The sequence below is a fragment of the Neolamprologus brichardi genome, chromosome 7, assembly GCF_056152115.1.
Source record: "Neolamprologus brichardi isolate AB-2024 chromosome 7, ASM5615211v1, whole genome shotgun sequence".
Classification (NCBI taxonomy): domain Eukaryota; kingdom Metazoa; phylum Chordata; class Actinopteri; order Cichliformes; family Cichlidae; genus Neolamprologus; species Neolamprologus brichardi.
The window spans coordinates 47611373-47634083 of NC_142110.1; the positions used below are offsets into that span (position 1 = coordinate 47611373).

Sequence of the window (22711 nt, forward strand, 5' to 3'; positions counted from 1 at the left end):
AAGCTGTTTTAGACTCTCTTTTTTTTTTGCTTGTTTAAAAGCATTACGCTGAGGCTTTTAAATAAAAGAAAAAAAGAATCAACATATCAAATTAAGTTAAGTAAATATGAGATTGAAGCTGCCATTGTTCTCCCATTACTTCTCTGATCTACTGCTTACTTCATTTGGAAATTGCCTTAATGGGAAACATGACATTGACAGTACAGGACAATTACCTTTCATAAAGTACATTATCCTTCACTTAAAACTGAGGACTTTCCCAGAGGACAGTGAGTAGCGGTACTTTTTGTTCTTTACCAGTTCCAGATATTATTTGGCTTGTTACAAAATAAATGACTTAACTCCTGCAATGTAAATAATATTTACACTGAGGACTATTTCAGCTTCGGAAGTGGAGGGAGAACGACACAGACTGAACTCGTTTTTTATGACTTCAGAGTGCTTGGTTGAGGTCCTGTGTTGTGGACTCGTAGAAGTGCTGGATTGTTTAAACTGTAACCACTAGAGGGATACATATACGCCTTCCAAACAGCGAAAACATCATCCTTTCACTATGTGCCATAGAGAGAATTACCCTCAGTGAGAGTTGCCTACCTGTGTGACTTCCCACTATGAAAAAAGCACACAAACACACACGCGCGCGCACACAGCCCCTGAACATTTGAAACATGACCTGTTCTTTAAAAGACTTTGGAAGTCCTCTAAAGCTGACAACGAGCTCCGACTCCTCCAAGTGTATCTGCTTCAGGCAATCAATGAGGACCGCGATGGTTACTTGTGCAGCTCTCTGTCCCCGTGTCTCTCTTCTGCCTAACTAGATATTATACTACATTTCAACTTTTTATACAGGCACACAGGAAAAGGGAAGTTTTGGATTTCCTTTTTTTTTTTTTTTTTTATGACATCCCACCTCTTGTTTTCTGTAATAAATATGAGAGGTCGGTTTGCTGTCACTTTCCTTTGGAATTTAATAGGCTATGTGCCATTACTTATTCTCTTTTACGGGTAGGGAAGGAAACAACAAAAAGGTGTGACAAGAGCTTGGCGGACAACTGTGGATTTCTGCAAGTAACTCCTACCGTCCAAAGGGGGATGCGGGGGCATCGGCCGGACCCCCCTCTTGATTGATTACTTATTAGTCATCCCTTTGGCTAAATGGGACCCATTGAAAAGGCACCGTGGAACACATACATGAATGAAATATTCCTGTGTCCCCTGAATGTCTCCAGAGTAGTTTTGCTTAAGAGAGGGGGTCGTGGCTTAGCATTATAAAGAGGGAAAAACAGCATAGCTTTATGGGTTTATTTAGACAGTTTCTACGGTTTGACATTCTACCGCTGTAAAAAGGGAGAAGGAAAAACTCGAGAGGATCCCAAAGAGAAGAACATTGTGGACATATTTTTTGTAGTTATTCCACTGTTTCTTTTATTATTTTTTCCTCATATTTTATTTTATTTTTTTATTTTTAATTTTTTGCCATTTCTTCTCCCGAAAAATGAAACTTTGGACATCACCCTGGGTGTCTTGCCTGGTGATTCTCATCTTGTGTTTTGGATCAGAGTGCGGGATAGTCCGGAAAAAGGGGAGATCCAAGAGGGAGTTGGTGCGCATTAGGGAGGCGAAAGCCACCATCCCAGGGGCTTGTGCCACACGTCTGCCCCGGGGCAAACGCTCTTTGCCCGGCTTGGAGCGACGGGTGCTTCGGCAGCGCCGGCGCTCCTCTCAAGCGGAGGGAAACTCACCAGACCGAGGGAAAGCTGTCTATTTTACCGGCAGAGGAGATCAGCTACGGTTGAAGCCTGGCGTGGAGGTACCCAGAGGCAATTTCACTGTGGAGATGTGGATCAAACCGGAGGGAGGTCAACGATCGCCTACAGTGATCGCAGGTAGGCTACTTTATAGTACATCCTCCATCCTATCATTTGCACAACTCCTTTTATTAGTTAAACTTCAAACTGAAGAAAGAATGGAAGATGAACATGCAAACCTTCAGCGTTTTATCCCAGTCCATTTAACAAAGCAACATGCAGTTTCAGCGAGTTGAAAATGAGTTCATCTATCAGACTAGACAATGATGTAATGCTCTAAAAAGTACAGCGGATATTTTAGGTAGTGCAACTATAGGGTCACTGAAGATTTTAATCATATTTAAGATTGCCACCTTACAGAGGTATGATCGCTGCAGTAAAATTTTATAACGCAAATGTGTTTCCCCCCCTCTGTTTTACCACTTTGTAATGTTCGCGTACGTGAGTAATAAGAATTGTAAGTCATGAAATGTAAGTGGGGATTAGTAGCAGCAGATATAGGCTACTGCATCATTTGACCGGCAACTGATGTCACTGCGCGTAAAATGTAATCTCTCAACCGACTTGGCTATTTTAAAGCTATGATGTAATGGCCAAAAGTTTGGGAGGGAGCACGTCACGTCAGGCACAAAACGGGAGAGACTCGATGTATGTGGAGGCGCTCAAAGCTCGCAGCTCAAGCCGCAAGCTTGTGTGCGCGCGCGCGTGTGTGTTTCTGTGTCCCCCTCCCCACCCGGCCCCTCCAAATCGACACCTTTGGATTGGCTACCGGAGTTACGAGACAGGACTGAGGGATCCAGGGTTTCCCCCCTTCTTGAGCAAAAATGTGATGCTTATGTTTGCTTATGTTTATGTGGTGTGCTTTCATGGTGTTGTGCACTGTCACCAAAACGCAGATACTTCTGCGAAATCGTCGTCGTCATCATCGGCGAGTTTCTAATTTAAGGCACAATCAGATCGTGATGAGGCATCTCTCTATCCAGTGGCAGAGCATAGCTGGGTACACAGTCACTTCAGTAAGACCCAGCCGTCAGAGGAAAGCACTGTGTCATCTGTGCGCTTTTTTTTCTCCTGTTCTCGAGCCGTGCGTAAAGAAGCAATGAAAAGGCGTTTACACGGCATTGTTGGTTGTGACCAACGGAGCTTTTGTGCATTACAGGATCGGATATCTTTTTTTATTTTATTTCTTTTCTTTGCCGATAGGGAGCGTAGCAACTCGTTGTCTGCCACAGTACTTGTGCAGATGGCTTTCTTTGAACTGAACTGAACTGAACTGAATTGAACTCAGTCCTCCTCAGCTTAATCCAAGTCCACACGTCTAGGATACTTTACTCAACTTTACCAATACATTTACTTGCTTTCTTGCTCCGTTGTTGCCGTATGTGTCCTAATCTATCTACCCAAAACAAACAAAAAGTATCAAACAAACACCTCGCCCTCCAAAAGAAACGCCCAGAAAACAAAAACCCTGGTACCACACACACACACACACACACACACACACACACACACACACACACACACACACACACACACACACACACACACACACACACACACACACACACAATAAAATAATAATAAAAAATTCACTTCTGCCTGCCTGTATTCACATACAGTAGCTAACCCTAGCCAGTTGGCAGGAACATGCTCTGGAAAGCCAGTTCCTTGTAAGAGTCTTAATCTAGAGGAGAGGGGGGTAAGAGGGTCTGTTGTGACCTGAGTGACTCCTGATGTTTTATAGAGGATGGACATGATAACAGGAACATCTGTGCAATATAATGCAATCCAGTAAAGCAACAGCACAAAGGGCGGCCTCCGTATTGACCACAGAGTTAAATAAACACATCTCTTACACAATTCTGACAAAAACTGAACGTTATAGTTCTTGCAGATGTGGTATGGGATCTCATCATTTTTTACAGGTGTTGTTGTTGTTGTGCCCAGCCCCCCACCTACCACTGCCTTCTAGAGATTACTATTCCTGTATAATCTTGTGTATTCAGTTTTAAGATTTCCTTCCATCAGTGAGCCAGAGATTGGACCTAAAGACAACAAATATGACAGTCTAACAATTTCAACTGAGCCTAATCTTTTAAAACCAATTGAGACCTCAAAATCCTTGTGCCCCTAAAATGCTCCATCCCCATGTTTTGATCTAAGCACAGTGTTGTTGGAGGAACTGTTTTTTTATTGTCTTGTTTTTGACTGCCACAATTGCACCCCCCCCCCCCCCCTCCCCCATTTTTATACGTTTCTTACAGGATGCTCTTTTCTGTGCAACTGACTAGTTAGAGTGAACGCAGTCTCAACTGAGAAATATATTATGTTAGTTGAGACTCTTTGACCAGTTGGGGTAAGAGTTTCTTTCCTCTGGCCTCATAAAATTATTCTGAATGGGATTATGTCCAAAATGCCTTCAGTAAGGAAAAATAGATAAAAGAAAACTATCTTCCCTTATTGCACTCAGTATGACTGACTTAGCTTTAAGTTACTTTTATTATATTTATAGAGTTTCTGGTTTGGCAAAATATTAAAATATCAGCATTTAAAGAGATTTATCAGTTTTTGCAGACCATATTTGTAGACTGGCTTTTTTTTATTAACTTTTTTTATGATAAAGGAACTATTCAAGCTATAGTTTCATAGTATCTATGTGATCAAATAAAACATTTGTAAATACACATTTGAATAGTTTTCAACCCCTTAAAACCAATCACAAGACCCCTCTGGGTCACATTTGACAGTTACATGTGGTCAGAATTAATCCCAGGTTTAGTATTTGAACTGTTACCGAGCACCACTCACAAACACACATACCTTTCTAAGCACACAATCAGAACATCAAGTTCTGCGTCCGAATGTTATCCAAATTTGTTGTGCCCGATTAGCCTTTGTATCCAGGTCATGTCAGGATTTCCCGAAAGAGGAAAATAAATCACAAGAGGAGTGCAGGCTGTCTTCATAACCTGCTGGAGACAATTATGTGCAGTCGCTGGCAGATAATTAAGTTGATAACAGATGTATCTCCTCATTGCAGGACGATACACAATAGATATCATGCTCATAAACTAAGTTTGTTTAAGGTTTTTTTTCATGGCTACTTAGAAAAAGTATCTTATTGGTTTATTAATTTAAAACCTCTGAGCTTCCTCTTATTTTCCTATATTTTGCTTCCAAGGTGCCAGACCTTCCTGCGAATCTTTTAAGCCATCTTGAGCAATAGTTCTCCAGGCTTTCTGAAGCTCTTTCACAGTTTTTCTTTGGACATTGGCTGCTTTTGCACTAATTTTCAGTCCAGTCCTTGTAGTTGATCATTTGAATAAGAATGTCTTTTTGTTTTTTTATTCATTAACCATAAGCTATGTATCATACATACATAAAAAGACACCTAACTAGAGATATGAACCAATATTGTGCCAGCAGATAACAGACAGCTGAGCAAAGAACTGCCAACCACATCTTTAGGCACTTTGTAAATAGTAACTTGACATAAAACACAGTGATTGCTAAAGAGAGAGTAGCGGAAAACTTGGCATATCTTGGTATGGTGTACAGTGTGTCCTTAAAAAAAAATTGAGGACGCTAGACAAATGGAGGAAGAAATGCAGGTCTAAAACGCTGTCTACAGCAATGAACAGAATCTAAAAGTCATGTCATTAAAAAATAGGAAGAAACTGAACAGAGACCTGACACACCTGAGAGATGCCTCTGTCCCTTCAGGTTATCCATGTTTCACTGAAGCCTTAGAAGAAATGTTCTCAGTGAAAGGTTGGCTGATAAGAAGCCATTCTCAAGGAACTAAAACATGGAAATAAGGCTGAGGTATGCCGAATTACAGAAGAACTGGACTGGACTGAAAATCAGTGGCAACAGATCTTAATGGAGTGATGAATCCAAATTTGATTTTTTTTTTTTTTCGCATTTCCGCAAGTGGTGTTTGGATATTGTCAAAGGTGAGGGTGTTATGAACACAGAGAAGTCCTATCAGGTTTTGATCCACCACGCAACATCATCTGGAAATAATCAGAACCTTTTTTTTTCAGCATGACAATGATCACAAACACACTGCCAATGCAGTAACACATTCCTTTATCAGTCATGGATTGGCCTACACAGAGCTTGGACCTCAACATTACTAAAGCAGTGTGGGATTGTTCTGACAGAGACAGAAAACAGTAACAGAGGCAGCCAACATCCAAAGAAGAGCTTTGAAGATCTGCTCATTGAAGTGACAAGAAAGCTTGTCTATGAGAGGCTGCGCTGGTTATTGAGGTTGAAGATTACCTTCAAGTTTGGTAAAATTGCGCAAACTCTGTTTCTGACTCATGTAGTGTAGTACTCTATGTATATTTGCACATATTTCCATAAATCACAGCAACTATTTCCCTAGCAACATATTAGACAATAAGGTGTGGCACAAGACTTTTGCACATTGCTGTGTATGATCACAGCTAGTTACCCACAAAGAGGTTGATGCTTAAAGAAGGGTTAAGCTCAGAGTCTAACACTTATTCTTAGCAATCGTTACCTCAACTAGAGGTTTAAACTTCTTATCAGTCCTAAGCATTATTAGCTATGCACCGCCTTATTGTGGCTGAATGGCAGTTTGGAAAAGGGTTTGTTTAATACCCCAAATTAAAATGACTGCAAATTATTTAGCTGAATTAATTTGGAGTGAGACTTGAAAGCTATGCCAAAAACTCCAAAGGTAAGTGTTTTAAAGTGCAATGATATTTTTATGAATGATATCCTTGTTTGTTTTAAAATGTCATTGGAATTTTCCATTGTCTGCATAGGGAAATAGCCGGTGGTCACTTAGGTATGACTATGAAAGTGCCTTTCTTTGACCTTTTAGAGCAAAAACAGTTCAAAAGTAAACAGAGTCTTTTATGTTCCCTTCCTCCCTGCTTTTTATCAAGACCTTGTGACATTTTTCTTTGTGAGGGTATGTGTGTTTTTGTACTTTTCCTTTTTTCCTGAGTGTGTTTTCACGAAAGAAGACAAATGGCAAGTGCAAGGAGGGCTGCATTTGAAGCTGACAGAAACAGTGGTTGACTGAAGCACACCCCAGTCTCTTTGTGTGTGTTTATATGTGAACGCAAATGTGCACTTCACTATTTCATTTTGTCTGTGCATATGGCCATGGGTGTGTGTATTTGTTCATGAGAATGTATATATGCATGTCTTTATAAGTATGTGCATATGTGTGCCTAAGTGTTTTTGTCCGAGACCCAGCAGTCACAATATTGGGTCTGGAAAAGCATACCATGTTAGATAAATTGACCATGGCAGAATTATGACAGCTGTTTACACTAGGAGCCCTATGAGCATTTTAGCACACCTTTTTTTTTTGCCTTGAGTGCTCTAGCTGGCAGATGGGAAGCTTTTTCCTTCCAGTGTAGTGGAAAGCCTGAAAACGTCATCCACTGAAGGACTGACCTTGACGCTGACCCCTTGAACATTATTCCGTGAAAATACCAAGTTAATGAACGCACACTGCAGTGTGCATCTAATTAGACACAGGTCAAAGTTAGCAGGTCTGTACAATTACCATTAGCCAGCCACTTATTAGAGGCTCAGGTAGCCTAATCGATGGGCAACAAAGGCACCCAAGTTGACAAGTGAGCTGAGGCCAAGATGTGATCATCAGCTTTCACACCATAATAAAGGCAGCAGAGAAAAATATGAAGGGCATTTACAGGAATTTGAAGGACTCATCGTAACGGCAACTGTAAAGAATACTTCATATCTATATGAGCTGGGTCTTCAGGTCACGGATCGAGTGTCTCTTTGTGGGTAGATATAATTACATAAAAGCTCATGATGTTAGCAATTGTAGAAATTACAAGAGTGCAGTGCAGGTCTATCCCCACCTGTGAACACATACGGTAGATTTCCACAGGCTGAAATGGACCTTGTAAGGCGTTTCCCCGTGGTTTTGGAATATTTGCACACTTGGGACTGTATGGATATATGCTCAGAGTCATGAAACGCATTAATAAACACATGCAGTATGCACAGATGTGGACTTGTGTGCCTGCACACATGTACCTCAACAAGTGCTAAACAAACAAACAGTTAGCATTCAGAGATCCCCTAAGAAGTGAAAACACATTACAATGCTTAAGCTGGCATACACAGTCCAAGTAAAACAGGAAAAAGGTGTTTTGGTGCCTCTGCAAAAACATGACTTTAGCAGAAAAGTAGTCTTTTCTGGCTAACCCACTGGCAAGGGACATTTACATGAACTACTTTAAATGTGCTCAGTGTTCATGAAAAGCCTATAGTGAGAGATTTCCATTGGTTCTCTCTTAGCTAAACAAGCACTTCAACCCAATATTCAGGTCTTAGATTGGAAAAAAAATCTATTAATATATTTGCTCACTAACCTTGCTTACATTTCCTGTTTCCCCTTAATAAATGACACTTTTACACATATTGCATACAATATTCAAAAGGTACTGATAATATAGTGAATATATTGAAAGTAATGCTGAAATATTATCACAGGAAAAACTGATAATGAAACTGACGTACTGCGTTATAGTTATTCTACAAGCCCACTTCTGCATAGCTCCTAGCTCTTCCTCAGGAGATGACGAACTTTTAGTTAATGTGTTCACTTCCTTTTTGTTTAACTCCTGCAAAAAAAGGTATTAACATATTGACTGATTTTTCATTCTTTTTTCAGGCCTTTACGACAAATGCTTTTATGCCTCCAGTGACCGGGGCTGGCTGCTTGGCATCCAGGCGGATAGTGAATACGGCGATCGTGATCCCCGCTTCTTCTTCTCCCTTAAAACTGACCGTGCCCACAAAGTGACCTCAATGCGCTCCAACGCTCGTTATATACCAAACCAATGGGCACATATTGCAATCACCTATGATGGCGTGTACATGAAGCTCTTCGTCAATGGAGCCCAGGTCGCCGTTAGTCGAGAGCAATCCGGCGATGTCTTCAGCCATTTGACCCAAAAGTGCAAAGTGCTGATGATTGGGGGCAATGCACTCAATCATAATTACAGGGGGGCAGTGGAAAGGGTGAGTCTATGGAGGGAGGCTCGAGGGCAGAGGTATATCATCAGGGATATGCAAGGCCAAGAGGACCCCCAAGATCTACCTAAGCTGATAATTCGTGAAACATTTGAGCACCCAGGTCGTAAGTGGCTGACTGTAAAAGATGGTAGTTTTCCTCAGCCTGAGCACAGAGGAGGTGCGAGGTCAGGGTTTGTGAATGGTGGTGGAAATGGAAATGCTGAGGGATTCCTGGACACAAGCTTGGAACCTCCAACTTGTGGTCAAACTGTCTGTGACAACGTTGAGGTCATTCGAAACTACAACCAACTTTGGACCTTCCGCCGACCAAAGAAAGTTCGATATCGTGTTGTAAATATTTGGGATGATGCAAGAACAAGGCCAACCGTGTCAGACCACCAGATCATTCTGCAGCATCAGCAGCTTAATGACGCCTTCAGCCCCTATAACATAACCTGGGAGCTTAGCATTCACAACGTGACCAACTCTTCTCTACGCAACCGCCTGATCTTAGCTAACTGTGACATCAGCAAAATTGGCGATGATCAGTGTGACCTAGAATGCAACCATCCGCTAACAGGATTTGATGCAGGCGACTGCATGTCTAGATATCGAAACCGCTGCCCTGAACACAAGCAGGGTAATGGTATATGTGACCCTGAGTGTAACTGGGAAAACTTCTTCTATGATCTTGGCGACTGCTGCAACCCCAATGTGACAGACGTGACCAAGACATGCTTCAACCGTTCCTCTCCACACAAGTAAGAATACTTTCTTGACATTTCGTATGATACAGTGTTTTCTTTGGTATTTTTTTTGATAAACATATTTTACTGTAATCCTCCAAAAAGCATTTACTGATTTTATAGTTCTTTTTTTTTCTTTTTTTACTCTGACATGATTGAGTAATTTCGGTAAACCAACTCTGCACTATTGCCTCGAATGCCAAGAGTAAATCAAACAGCCAATCTTTCCATACATGTGTCCCTGTAGAAAGCTTTTCTTTATGTCTACTCCTACTGTTTCCTGACCATTTGGGCTAAGGCTGAGTGTAACTCAACTCCCAGCCTGTGTGGCCCAGGAAATCCTCAGGGGGCAGCAAGTCCAATCTAGCCTTGGACTGGTTCAATCAGTGTTCCACACTTAAGCAGGGTAAAACAAACGCAACCGGATGACTTTCCTGGTAGCAAACGCACAGGCCAGACCACTCATTCTTGTATCCAGTTTTCACCAACTCTCCCCACCTTTTTCTACTCTGTGTCTCCTATACCCAGTGGTCTTCATTGAACTGGCTTGATTATAGAAGGAGAGTTTGGAAAGAGTGACATTCTAAACACAGCCTGAGGGCAATTAGAAGTCAAAAGGAAGGTCCAGTATATTTTCTTTCTGTATAGCAAAGGAATTCACTTCAATGAAATACCACTCTTGTGAGTCCCAATGAGACAGGTATGAGTGCCTAAACATCTTCTCGTAAAGAATTATCCGTAAAAGAAATGTGAAGAACGTAATTTCACTTGCACGTAATAGCCTCTGTTACAAAATTCCCGAGGCATTTTGCAGCGCTGTATAGGAAGAAGAATATTATGCGATTTCATAACTTCAGGAGAAGACAGGGGTTGCTCATAAATGCATTCAATTTTTTTTGTTTTTGTGGTAACTTCATTGTGGTTTGTAGATGATGAGTAAAAGCTGGCAAGGAGAATACATCTCTGGAATTTTGCTGTATTAAGGTTTGCGCCAGACCTCCAATAGCAGGATTGTTTGTTTCTTGGTACACTGAAACTCAACACAGTAGAGTGAGACATTTTTGCGGACAGTGCAGGGGGTCTTTATGGTATGCTAGAGAGAGAAAAAAAGAGAGAGAAACGGCAAGGCTTTGTCAGTATTTCTTGCCACTGTCATGTGAGGACAAGTGAAAGGGACATAAGCTGGTAGACCTAGTGTGTGGGATTGTTTGGGTCTTTCTGTTAGTATGAATCAAGGAGACGAGGCTGTTTTCAATCACAGCTAAGCTGGAAGCGCTGTCTATCTGGCACTGTCCCGTTGTTTAAAATGACTGCTAAATAGCTAAATAATGACATCTAATTAACAACATCAGAGGGTAATGCAGGTGGGTTTGCCATTGCTTCCATATCTCAGTTCCCACCACATCCCTTCCAACTTAGTCATCATTAGCCACCACTTGATTAATGGGTTTCTAACTACTTCATTTAGACATCAAGTATTGGCAAAATGCGTGCTGTTGCAATGTGAAAGTCTCCCTGTGGGCATTTGAAAGATGGGCTTGTGAAAGGAAGGATAGCAGCAAAAGTGAAAATAAAATGCACAGAAAGAAAGATTTTTGCCTAAAACATAGATATAATCTCCCCAAGTGGTTGCTTATTTTGTTTTGATTATGGTATGTCTGGAGAGACTTGCAGAGAGTACAAACAATTTGACATTCCTCCCTAATTATGGAATTCTGGATGAACAATGTACTGCGTATGCAGGGGAACAATGGTTGTGAGGTCCTGCATTTATTTTTGCAGCATTTGGGCCTGTTACCACTTACATGTAGTGTTTTTTTTTTTTAAAATCTGGCTAACACAGGACACACGAGGCTCAGTGGTGCTGCATCAGTTTCTCTTCTGAAAATACCACTAATAATATTTCCCCCTCCCCGCTCCACATTTGGCTGAAGAGAATGTTTTGCATTGTTTTCACAGACCTCGGTTTTGACACTTCTTCTGGTTTTGGTGGTATTTGATGTTATCTGACAGCATTTATTTTAAGGCTAAACATTCTCATGTCTGGAGCCTGATATATCTGACAGTGTGTCTGTAATGCATGCAATGAGAATCCACTTTCTGAATGGTAGAATGAGTATCTATTGTTGGACAAGCTGACATATGTAGACATACGAGCTTGTTTTATTCCCAAATAGAGATTGATATAATTACAGGTACAAAATCACAGGGTACACAGGAACTTAATACATGACATTTTTGAGAGCAACTGATGAAAGAAATCTTTTAGAAACACCTCACAATCAACCATTTTAGCCTTTTAGAAAATGAAGTTCTGGCTTGGCATTGTCAGGGGCGAACAGGTCATCTGTTTTCCCTCAGCCTCTTGCCATCCCTCCTAAGTCAATACCTCTGCCTGTGGCAGGTTAATGGATGGAGCGTCTCATGTCTTTCACTCCTTCTCCACGCTGTATTCCAGCTTGGTGCAGGGCTCTTGACATAGAGTTTTACAGTTGGTCGTCTAAACCTTAAGCCCCTGTCCCATAAAACATAATGGAGTGCTTGGGTGTAAATACCAGGACTTTTCACTTCCCCTTTAAAGCCATAGCCCACCTGTTGACAAAGTTTCACCTGCACTCTTGTGGGGGCTGGGAGAAGTGAAAAAGTAGATTTTCTGCATAACTAGAGGACTGAAGGGATTGTGGGAGGTGGGTGGCTTTACGTGGGCTATCGTAGGAATGCAGGGTCGCATCTGGCTTTGACGGGATAATATATAGCCAGATTCTGTTGGTGGTCCTTTGAAAATATGACACATGGGGGAATTCAGCTGATATTGCATTGGCAAGGTGACTGTGGTTCCGAAGTCAAGTAAGGCTCTGATGAAGCGTTTCACACATTTCTGCCAGAAAGTGAGAGAGTTACACTCAGCACTCCATTAAGGGCTTTTACCTCAGATAAGAACTTGGAGAGGTAGAAAGACCCAGGGCTATCCAATCATCTGTTTCATATGTCTCTAAACAATGATTTAAAAAAAACAAAACTCAGCAACATTTCTTATGCATGTGTCTTCCTTAAAGGGAGAAATATTCCGAGGACTAAGCTGGAAGGTTAAAGAAGAGAGCCTAAGTATAGTAATAAAGACAGAGATGAATGATGGGGCTGTGGTGTTGACCGACTTGATGACAGGGGAGCTGAGGGCCCCCCTCTAATTTCAAAAGTGTTCTTGGCTATGAGACTGTCATTGCCATGCCAGCGTGCCCCAGCTTTCACACTTAGCTGCCCTAGACACATGTATACGAGGCGAATTTATGGCTTTATATGAATTATATATGGATGTAAATGGATGAAGTCATAATCCCCCATTTAATATGTATCAGATATAAAAGCATTAACACGACAGTTTGAGCTGCCTCATGGACCCCTGAATTTCCCCAGCAGAGATGCCCTGCAGTGACGCTTCATTATAGTTAGGATCAATTTTCTTCACTCGCCTTACCTTTTGCACTTTCCCTCCCTCGTTTTTTTTCTCTCCTTCTCTCTCTTTGTAAGTCTTTGAAACTTGTTTTCCCAGGACAAAAGTAGTGTGGTTAAATGCATGGAAAATCCTGTCTCTCCCAAGTGGCTCATCTAAGCTGAAAAAACATGATAAGAGGCAAGAGTGGGAAACATGGGTTATTGGATGGGGAAATAGTTGAGGGGTCTATGAGAGAGAACATTGGGCGGTTGGTGTAAAGTGAGGTAAAGGGTAATTTGCAGGGAGGTTTGAGTAAGACGTGAATAGATAGTTCAATTCTCAGAGCAGTTCTGGTTACATCCCTATGATAGTGTCATTGGGGACTGATTTCCTGTAATGGCAGCAAACAAAAATGTAAAACATCCACGACAACATAGTCAACACTGTGTGAAATCAGAAACATGCACACATGCAGACATACAAAAGCTTTTTGTATGTTCAGCTTTTGTCTGCTGATTACAGTAAAACTGAGTCTTGCTTTGACTCTCTCTTTCACGCTAAAGTGTTTTATGGGCCAAGGCTGTTAAAAATATTTAATTGTGATTAGTAAACTAAATAGAGAATTTCTCCCCTTATTCATTGCTGACTCATTCATTTCAGCATCAAAAACCGCATGACCCCTTTCTCCCAACATGCATGTCCAAAAACTCTGGACAAATATTTTCTGAGGAAATAATGAAATTCCTGAAATTATTAGAAAGAGGGACCTTATATGATCTGTTTTCTCTCTCTCTGTCTATCTCCTTAGACCTGGCCCCTGCGAATGCCCTCTGTTGCTCTTGCATAGGCTTGACGAAAGCATGTAGTACACTAAACCTTTTATTGAAAACGTCTGTTTTAGGGGAGCACTGAATCTTCACTAAGCAGCCCTTATTTGACTTGCGACTTCAGGTAGAAGCAGATTTGTCCAGCAAAACTTGATTTTATGAGGCACTCTGTGTAGCTGCATATAAAATGTGCATTGGTGGTAACCTTAGTAGGGTTACTCCTGTGGGGAAAAAGAAATTATCTCACTGGTCAAAATTCTTCCAAAATGCTGCCAAACAACAGTGTTACTGACTTTTAAAATACTGTCTTTAGGCTACAAGAACATATGCTATGAGGCATACATTTAAATATTTTATACAGATGTTCCATCACATGTCAAAAGTGTTCTATTGGATTGAGATCTGGTGGAGTGGAGGCCAAAAACCGGAAATATTTTACAAATCTTCTATTGCCAGTGTTAGTTGTAGCTTCACTTTCCTGTTCTTAGCTAACAAGTGTGGTCTTCTGCTGCTGTAGCTCATCTACTTCAAAGTTCCATGTGCTGTGCTCTCAGAAACGATCTTCTACATCCAGTAGTTCAATCCAGTGACGATTTGAGTTATGTTTTCTTTCTGTTGGTTTCAAGCAGCCTGGCCATTTTCCTCTGACCCCTGGCATCAACAAGGAATTTTCACTGAAGATATTTTCTCTTTTTCCGATCATTTTCTGTGAAAACTACAGATAGTTGTATGGGAAAATCCCAGTAGCTCAGCAGCTTGTGAAATACTCAGACCAGCTTATCTGGCACCAAAAGCCAGGGTACGTCCAAAGTCATGTAAATCACCTCTCTTCCCCATTCTGACTGAACTTCAGCAGGTCGTCTTGACCATGTCTACATGCTAAAATGCACTGAGTTGCATAAGATGTCTAACTCAGAAGATATCTAGAAGATAGGAAAAAGACCCTGTTTCAAAACACACACACAGATGCAACACATGAACGACAATTACAATTTAAAGTACCTGATACCATAAATAGGAAAAACAGCATGCAAAGACATATTTTTTCTAATGCTAAAATGCCCATGCAGCTACGCCTATTGGTACAACCAAACAAAACACTGCAATTCATCTGGAACATGAAGATATCAAATCTGACACCTCCACTTTTAAATGATTACAGGATCGTTCAGTATTAAAAGTCAGTTGAAAACAAAGAAATGCTGACTGGGCTGTGTTGTGACAAATGGTTAATTTCCACGTGTTAATTAAACAGCAGTAGTTTGTGACACTTGTTTGTGATAACCTCTGGTGACTTACTTCAGCTGGTATAGTAAAGTAATCAAATCAGGTGCATGCATTCAGTGGAACTATGCACCACCTTACTTCATAGCAATTCAAAACATACTCACCCATTTCATGTATTGAGTGGGAGAGTAAATATAAATAGCTCAGTCCAGGATTACACTTCACAAAAGTATGAGATTTTCCTTTTATCTATATATTTACCTCAGTTCCCTTAAGTGGGACAAATGTAATATGAACTGTAGTGGAAAAAATTTAAAAAAAAAAAAAAAACTTTTACAAATTGATTTGCATGCACGAAAAGTTGGTGCTGGAATCGATTCAACAAATTTTAAAAACAATTTAGACTTTTCATGTACTAAGTTAATAAAATCCAACGTGGTCAGGGAAGTCTATGATTAAAATGACACTGAATTAAAGCAAAGTGAATAGCATTTGAATTTGGACCCCTGAGAAGTTTGCCTATGTGGGTGTCCTCCCACAGTCCAAAGTTTAAAGTGGTTATAGGTGTGGATATGTCTTCCTGAGCTAATCATGTGATTGACTGGCAGCCGGGTCTCCAGGGTGTACTTTGCCTTTTGCCCTCTACAAGTGACCACAGAAGAAGAACAATGAATGAAATCAATTTATTTTTATTTACTGGAGGAGAGTCAGGTTTAGCCTCAGTTCACTTAATCTTATGAGGACATGCAAAATGTGAGCACAAAATAAAAGGCAGGCAAAAGGGTCACACAAAATGGGTCAAAACATCTACAGATCTAATTTGCCATAGTATGACTTGGGTCTTGTTTTGTTTCTGATAAACTCTTGTTTATACATCCACTGAATATCTATTTCAAAAGTCTCCCTAAGCCAAAGGGAAAGAATAAACTATCATTTCAGCATATGCAACAAATTATTGACTCTTCCAAGAGATGACTGAGCTTGTTGATGCTGTTTGCCAGGACCACCAGCCAGGCTCATAGAGAAAACTGTGCTTGACATGTTCATAAAATGAATGACAGTTTCACTGCTGGAAAGATATCTCATTGTGTTGAGTGATTGCACTAATTTGTACTGCCGTTAATGCTCACAGAGCCTGAGACAGAACATTATGCCTTGAGAAGGAGACATCGGAATACCTAAACAATTAATTCAAATGTCAGGCTGACATAAATGAGTCAGACTGGTCTCAGATTCTCGGTAGAAAACTCATGATGCAGTGAATAGAACATCTTGTTGTAGAACATTATTTCATTCTATGAGCATGCTAAGAATCCATCATATAAATTATAATATTTTTTCTTAATACAAAAGGGTAGAGTGAAATTTTCTCGTGCATCGTATAAAAATGTTTGCATTTATAGACATTCAAAGAAAAAGGCATTCATATTTCAAATATTTACACATATTTACAACTTTGGAGTGCAATCATGTGAAAAAAAGGAAAAAAGTTTTCCCAGGACTCAGAGTAGTTTTTTGAAAAACCAAGCTCACCCACAAGATTCTGTAAGAACTAAAAGGGTAGAAGCCAATTGCTACTAATCAAATAATAAAAACAGGAGTTTTGGAGGTCTGGTAGCCTGGGCTATCACAATCATCTCAGGAAGAGTCAAGAAGTCCCACAAACAAGCCAAAATACAAAAAAAAGAAAACAAGAGCTACATGGTAAAACGTTCCTGATAGAAAGGCTTAACAGGTATGGCTTGGTTGGAAGGGTCGGCACAGGAAAACCTCTTCTCTACAAAAGGAATGAGATAGCACAGCTTATGTTTGCCAAGTTTCATCAAACCACAAGACAGATGAACCCAAAGTGGAAATGTTTTGGCCATTAGGCAAAGTGCCACAAAAAATAAACAGAACGTATCAGCACAAACAACTCGCACCAATTGTCAAGCACGGTGGTGGAGGGGTAATAATTTAGGCTTGTTTTGCAGTCACAGGACCTTGCAGCCATTAACTCAGTCATGAACTCTTTTAAGGTCATCTGTCTGAAGGATCAAGTTTGGATCAAAAGCTGTTGCAAAGACCCAGTCAAAGTCTAGACTTCAACCCAACAGAAATGTTGTGGCGGGATCTTAGTAGAGCTGTGAGTAAACAAATGTCCACAAACCTCAAAGAACTGAAACAATATCAAGTATCTAATTTGACTTTCAGCAGTAAAGTATATGTGGCTTGTATGTTGAAATTATAAGGTGCCAGAACCATGTTTCAGAACTGGCTATTACTTGATTCGTCCTTCAACATAAAACATTGTCATGCACACAAAAAGAAAAACATCATAGTGACTCTTAGCATGCACTGTAGTTCCAGTCAAACTCTGTCAATAGTTGCACATTTGGGATTATTATACAGTTTATTGTACTTTCTAAATAAAGTCAACAACATGGTCTGTACTCTCCCTTCCACCACAAAAATGTAAATGAGCCTTAAAGCCTGAAATTAGTTCAGTGTAAATCAGACTAATGGCAACTTGATTTACAGTGATTATAATAATATAATTATATTTAAAAACATCATAACCCTCTCCTGGTGTACAGTTGCTGGTGAAAGAAAGTAAAACATAATTTTATTGTTATGTAAGTACTTGTTGGCAGTGCCAGATAGTTTGTAGTCAACATTCATTTTGGATGGAGGAAGGAAAACATTCTTCACCCCTAACTAGCTGAAGAAGATGCATTTTATTACGTCATTATTAATTTGTACACATGGTTTAAAACACTAGCTGGCTTCAACGAGATCATTTATTCTTCTTGGAACTTCATTCTTCTTACATTAAATAAATATTTTAGTTCATTAGGGACCTAAATCTGAGTTCTGGTTTCGTGAATGATGACACTGCATAAGCTCTTTTGGCTTGGAACAGTGTTTTTTCTTTTCTTCTTTTTTTTTTTGTTTTGGACTTGGTGAAATCTGGAAATGACTGTCTTAATTGTTAAGCCATTAACTTAATGTGAAATACTGTCTTTGTGTTGTTTTGGTTTTTTTTCCACAGAGCCTATTTGGATATGAAAGAGCTCAAAGAGATTTTGCAGTTGGATGGCTCAACTCACCTGAATGTTTTCTTTGCCAATTCTTCTGATGAAGATCTGGCAGGGGTTGCGACATGGCCCTGGGACAAAGAGGCCCTCACACACTTGGGTAAAAGACAAAGCGCATAAATAAATGCATGCATGCAAACTCACATGCAGTTACATAAGTACAAGCACACATCACCTTCAACTTCTTTGGCAGCCCAGATTGTTGATTTGGAGTAATTACAGTTCAAGCCCCAAGCAGTTTCTGTCTTCATCACAGCTCTAACAGGGAAGAAGGTGATAATGAAGCTGAGGAGGCCCATGAATAATGTATTGTCTGAATCATACCCCTGTGCCACAATTACTTTACACTACATTAGGAAAAGGCATTTGTGTGGTGTGTGATTGAGTGCGAGTGACTTCTTTCACTGTGTTTTTCCAGGTGGAATTGTGCTGAATCCTTCCTTCTACGGCACATTTGGTCACACTGACACAATGGTCCATGAGATTGGTCATAGCCTCGGCCTTTACCACGTGTTTCGAGGTGTGTCCGAGACTGAATCATGCAATGATGCGTGCTTGGAGACTGAGCCCTCAATGGAGACTGGGGACTTGTGTGCAGACACCAAACCCACTTCCAAATACAAAGGCTGCAGCGATCCTGAACCAGGCAATGATACTTGTGGCATCCACCATTTCACGCATACACCGTTTAACAATTACATGAGTTATGCAGGTGAGACTGGGCCTCTGCATGTGTTGAGCTACTTACCAGAGGAAAACTTTATAGTTGTATAGAAATTATCCCAGAGAACTTTTTGAGTCTGTGTGCATAGTGTGTGGGAAAAGTATTAGGGAATCTCAGCATTAGCGAATCTTTCATGGCACTCATAATGTGCTAAAGAATTTTAAAAAGTTATTTAAAGGGAAAATGCTTATAAATTAGCTTGTAGCTTGTTAAAGTAGCTTGTTTTATTCATAGAAAATGGACCTGCACGATGACCAATCTCAAATTGTATCCTCACACTGATTAACTACCTCTTTTTTCTTAAGATGATGCTTGTACAGACTCTTTCACAATGAACCAGGTGGCTAGGATGCACTGCTACCTGGACCTCATCTATCAGACCTGGCAGCCTGCTTCCAAACCTCCTCTGGTGCCAATGGCTCCTCAGGTGGTTGAGCAGCATCATAATTCCATCACCCTGGAATGGTTTCCACCAATTTCCGGACAGTTTTATGACAGGTGAGATGAACTAGATAGGTTATAGTTCTGATACATCCATGTATTGTGATGGGAATTTAATACTAAATATCTTGTTTACACAGTTACATACTTGAAAGTGAGTCCAAATCTAAAGGACTTAATAAGCTTAACATTGTTACAATTGTCTTGTCACTTCTTGTGTTTGTTTATTGTGTATAAATGACGTGTATTTGGTATGTATCTAAGTTGGTTGCTGTACTGCCTGTTGGTTTCCTAGAGAAGTGGGATCAGTGTGTGACAAATGCACTGAAGGGAGAGTCCTACTACAGTATGCATCAAACTCTTCTTCTCCACGACCATGTGATCCATCTGGTCACTGGTCCCCTCGAGAGGCTGAAGGTACAGTACAGTACTTTATACTTGACTTCTTTTTGACACTGAATTTTCCCAGTCTAGTCTGGCTTTTGCTGTGGAAGTGTAACACATCTTTGTTACATCAAAGAAACACATCTTTGATGTCATTCAGATATCTGTCACTTTCTTGATTTTTTGACCTCTTTCTTCTAAAAGCAATCTTTCATATAAAAACCACACCACATCCACAGTTTACAGTACCATAACACAATTTGAGGTAACTTTTTTGTTGCTTGTTTGTTTGTTTAATTTGTGTGAGTCAGTACCCCAACATGCACAAAACTTTGGTGACTGACTCAACCCTAAACTATGCAAATGACTCACTGGATTCATAACACTTGGGCCGTGGGACAACATGGAAGGATCAACGAGGTCATTTCCCAATGGATGGTGCTGTATGGTACCACAATTCCCATATGCAGGTTCAGGCCCAAAACCAAGGTCAAAGATCACATGTTAGCGCTAACCCTCTACTGAGAGGAGCCTTGTCTTTCCCTTTTCTAGTATTGCCCTGGTGCTGAATTGGAAGAAGAGCAATTGGACTGGGACATAAATAAGGCAGTAGAGATGAAGTATTTAAGATATAAAAATAGCTGCTGTCCCATCTGTGTACCTCTGATCCCACTGTTGTCCTGGCAGTGGCAGCATCAAACATACTTTGGATATTATGCATGCATGTAACTAAGTGCAGCTAAAAGTGCAATAAACATTTGAAATAATATAAACACTCAGCGACCACTTTGTTAGGTGCACCTTATCAACTGCTTGTTGAAGACAGTGTAATGATTAGAGAAACTGCAAAAAAACCCCAAGAGGTACATCCACAGACCTCAGTTAGCATCTTAAATGTAAAACTCACAACAGCACAATTAGACTCTTAGACACAATGTCCATTGGGCAGATGAGACCAAAGTGGAGGCATTTGGCCATAAAGCAGAGCAACAAGTTTAATAAAAAACAAACATAGAATATCAGAACAAACACCTTACACCAGCTGTGAAGCATGGCAGTGTAAGGGAGATGATTTGTCCAGGTTCTTTCAGCCAAAGGACTTGGGGGCCTTGTAATTATTGAGTTGACCGTGACCATGAAGCATTCTAGAATCAGGCCATCTGTCTTATTGCTAAAGCTTGGCTGGAACAGGGTCATGCAACAGAACAAAGAGCAAGAGCGCTCCAGCAAATGTACTACAGAATGGCTGAAAAAGAAAAGAAATCAAGATGTTGCAATCACCCACTCACAAGGGCATTAAAACCTTTTCATGGGTGCTCAGGCATCTCTAAACTTCATCATAGCACCCCTAAAAATAACTATAGTAATAATAGTAATACTAATGTTTTGTAGTGTTATTGGTCTTTGTGACATCATTATATTTTGCCAACTTGTCTACACAAAACAGAATAGAATAAAAACACGGCCCCTTTAGTCTGGATGTCAAAGCACTCTTGGGCAAGATACTGAACCTTGAGTTGCCTGCAATGCATCAAAGTGTGAGTGTGTGAACATTTGGTTAAAAGTGGTTGGGCACAGAAAAAAGTGTGTGTGTGTGGCTAGGTGAATGAGCCTTCTAGTAAGAAAGTGCTTTAAATGCTCAAAGTAGAAAAGCGCTATGTGAGCACAGTCCATTTACCAATTTGGACTGTTTGGCTTAATTAGTTTTCGCTTAGTTAAGCGCAATTTGCAGGATCTCATTCGCTCTCATTGCAAATCTCTAAACATATTCACACTCACTAAAACACATTTCGAACAGTTATTCACTTGTGATGTATAATCCTAACTACAGGAGGCAGATGTTAAACACAACTGCAAAACAGATGTCACTTCTTAAACACAATGGCTTGTTGCTGATGTTAACCAACAAATGCCAGCACAGAGTGCGCAGCCAGCAAGAATGAGCTGACGGTTGATACCAACAATAAATCGAAACAATGTGAGGTGCTAAGGAGGAAATGGGAGATCGGGAACAACAATTTCAGATGAAAACTGGGCAATTGGGAATGACCATGTTTGTGTACATACAATGACAGCCCGAAACGTATAGTATGAGATTTACATGCCTATGATTTACTTACAAAAAATGTCTCATTTTGTTTTTTGTTTTTGCTGTAGTGTTTAAGGAATGCTCTGTAGTGTTATTATTTTTGACTGTTCTGTCGTCTGAAAACTTTGTGCGGTTTTGGGCACAGATAAAATTGTTTTGATGTGATTGTTTGGTTTTTGCCAGTAGAGTCAGAGGTTTTGTTAATGTTGTTTGAAAATTGGGTTTTGTGTTTACAGTTTTCAGAAAAGAGGGAACGGTTTCAGAAAAAAAGATCTTAGCAACTGGGAAAAACCATAATTACTAATAAGGTTGTGCAGAACCAGCCCAGAATCCATAACAGGGACGGGCAACCCTGCAGCTTCTGTGACCGAGATCTATTATCCAGTCATTATTAGGCTGGCAAGGTTTTGATTGTTTTGGACAGGTTTTCTTTGGATCTATACTTGTCTCTACTGTGCTTTATTTTAGTTTAAATTGAATATATGTTTATTTATCTCTCATATGAAGCACTATAAGCACTGTTTAATACTGAATTTGTTCAAATTCAATTTTAAATTCAATTTCACAAAAATGTTATTGATGTGATCAAATATATAGAATTAGTAGGATTTACATTTTACAACAAACATTTATTTAAGCAGAGTTATTTAAATATGAGCTTAACTCCTAACCGACAAAATGACAGGAATGCACATATTCATGAAATAACTACGCATAAATTATATAATCCTTCAAAAAAAAAAGTCAATGAAACTGCTGATCTACTTGGATTTTCCTGCACAGCCACTTCTAGGGTTTACACAGAATGAGCTGAAAAATGAAAATAACCAGTGAGTAACAAAAATGGCAGAGGTCAAAGTCCTTTGAGCGGATAGGAAGGCAACAGCCCCTCAGAAAACCACTTAATACAAAGAAGG

At 40.1% G+C, this 22711-nt stretch overlaps 1 protein-coding gene across 1 annotated transcript in view; it reads left to right on the top strand.

Moving 5' to 3' along the window:
* Window positions 1-1340: 1340 nt before the first annotated feature.
* The window catches only part of pappaa (pregnancy-associated plasma protein A, pappalysin 1a), a 97407-nt gene continuing 76036 nt past the window's right edge, over window positions 1341-22711 (top strand). Inside the window, exons 1-6 of the mRNA XM_006788979.3 lie at window positions 1341-1886; window positions 8503-9607; window positions 18111-18256; window positions 18575-18868; window positions 19186-19378; window positions 19617-19738. Coding sequence (XP_006789042.1) covers window positions 1496-1886; window positions 8503-9607; window positions 18111-18256; window positions 18575-18868; window positions 19186-19378; window positions 19617-19738 — 2251 coding nt within the window. The 5' untranslated portion in view covers window positions 1341-1495. The remainder of the gene's footprint in view (window positions 1887-8502; window positions 9608-18110; window positions 18257-18574; window positions 18869-19185; window positions 19379-19616; window positions 19739-22711) is intronic.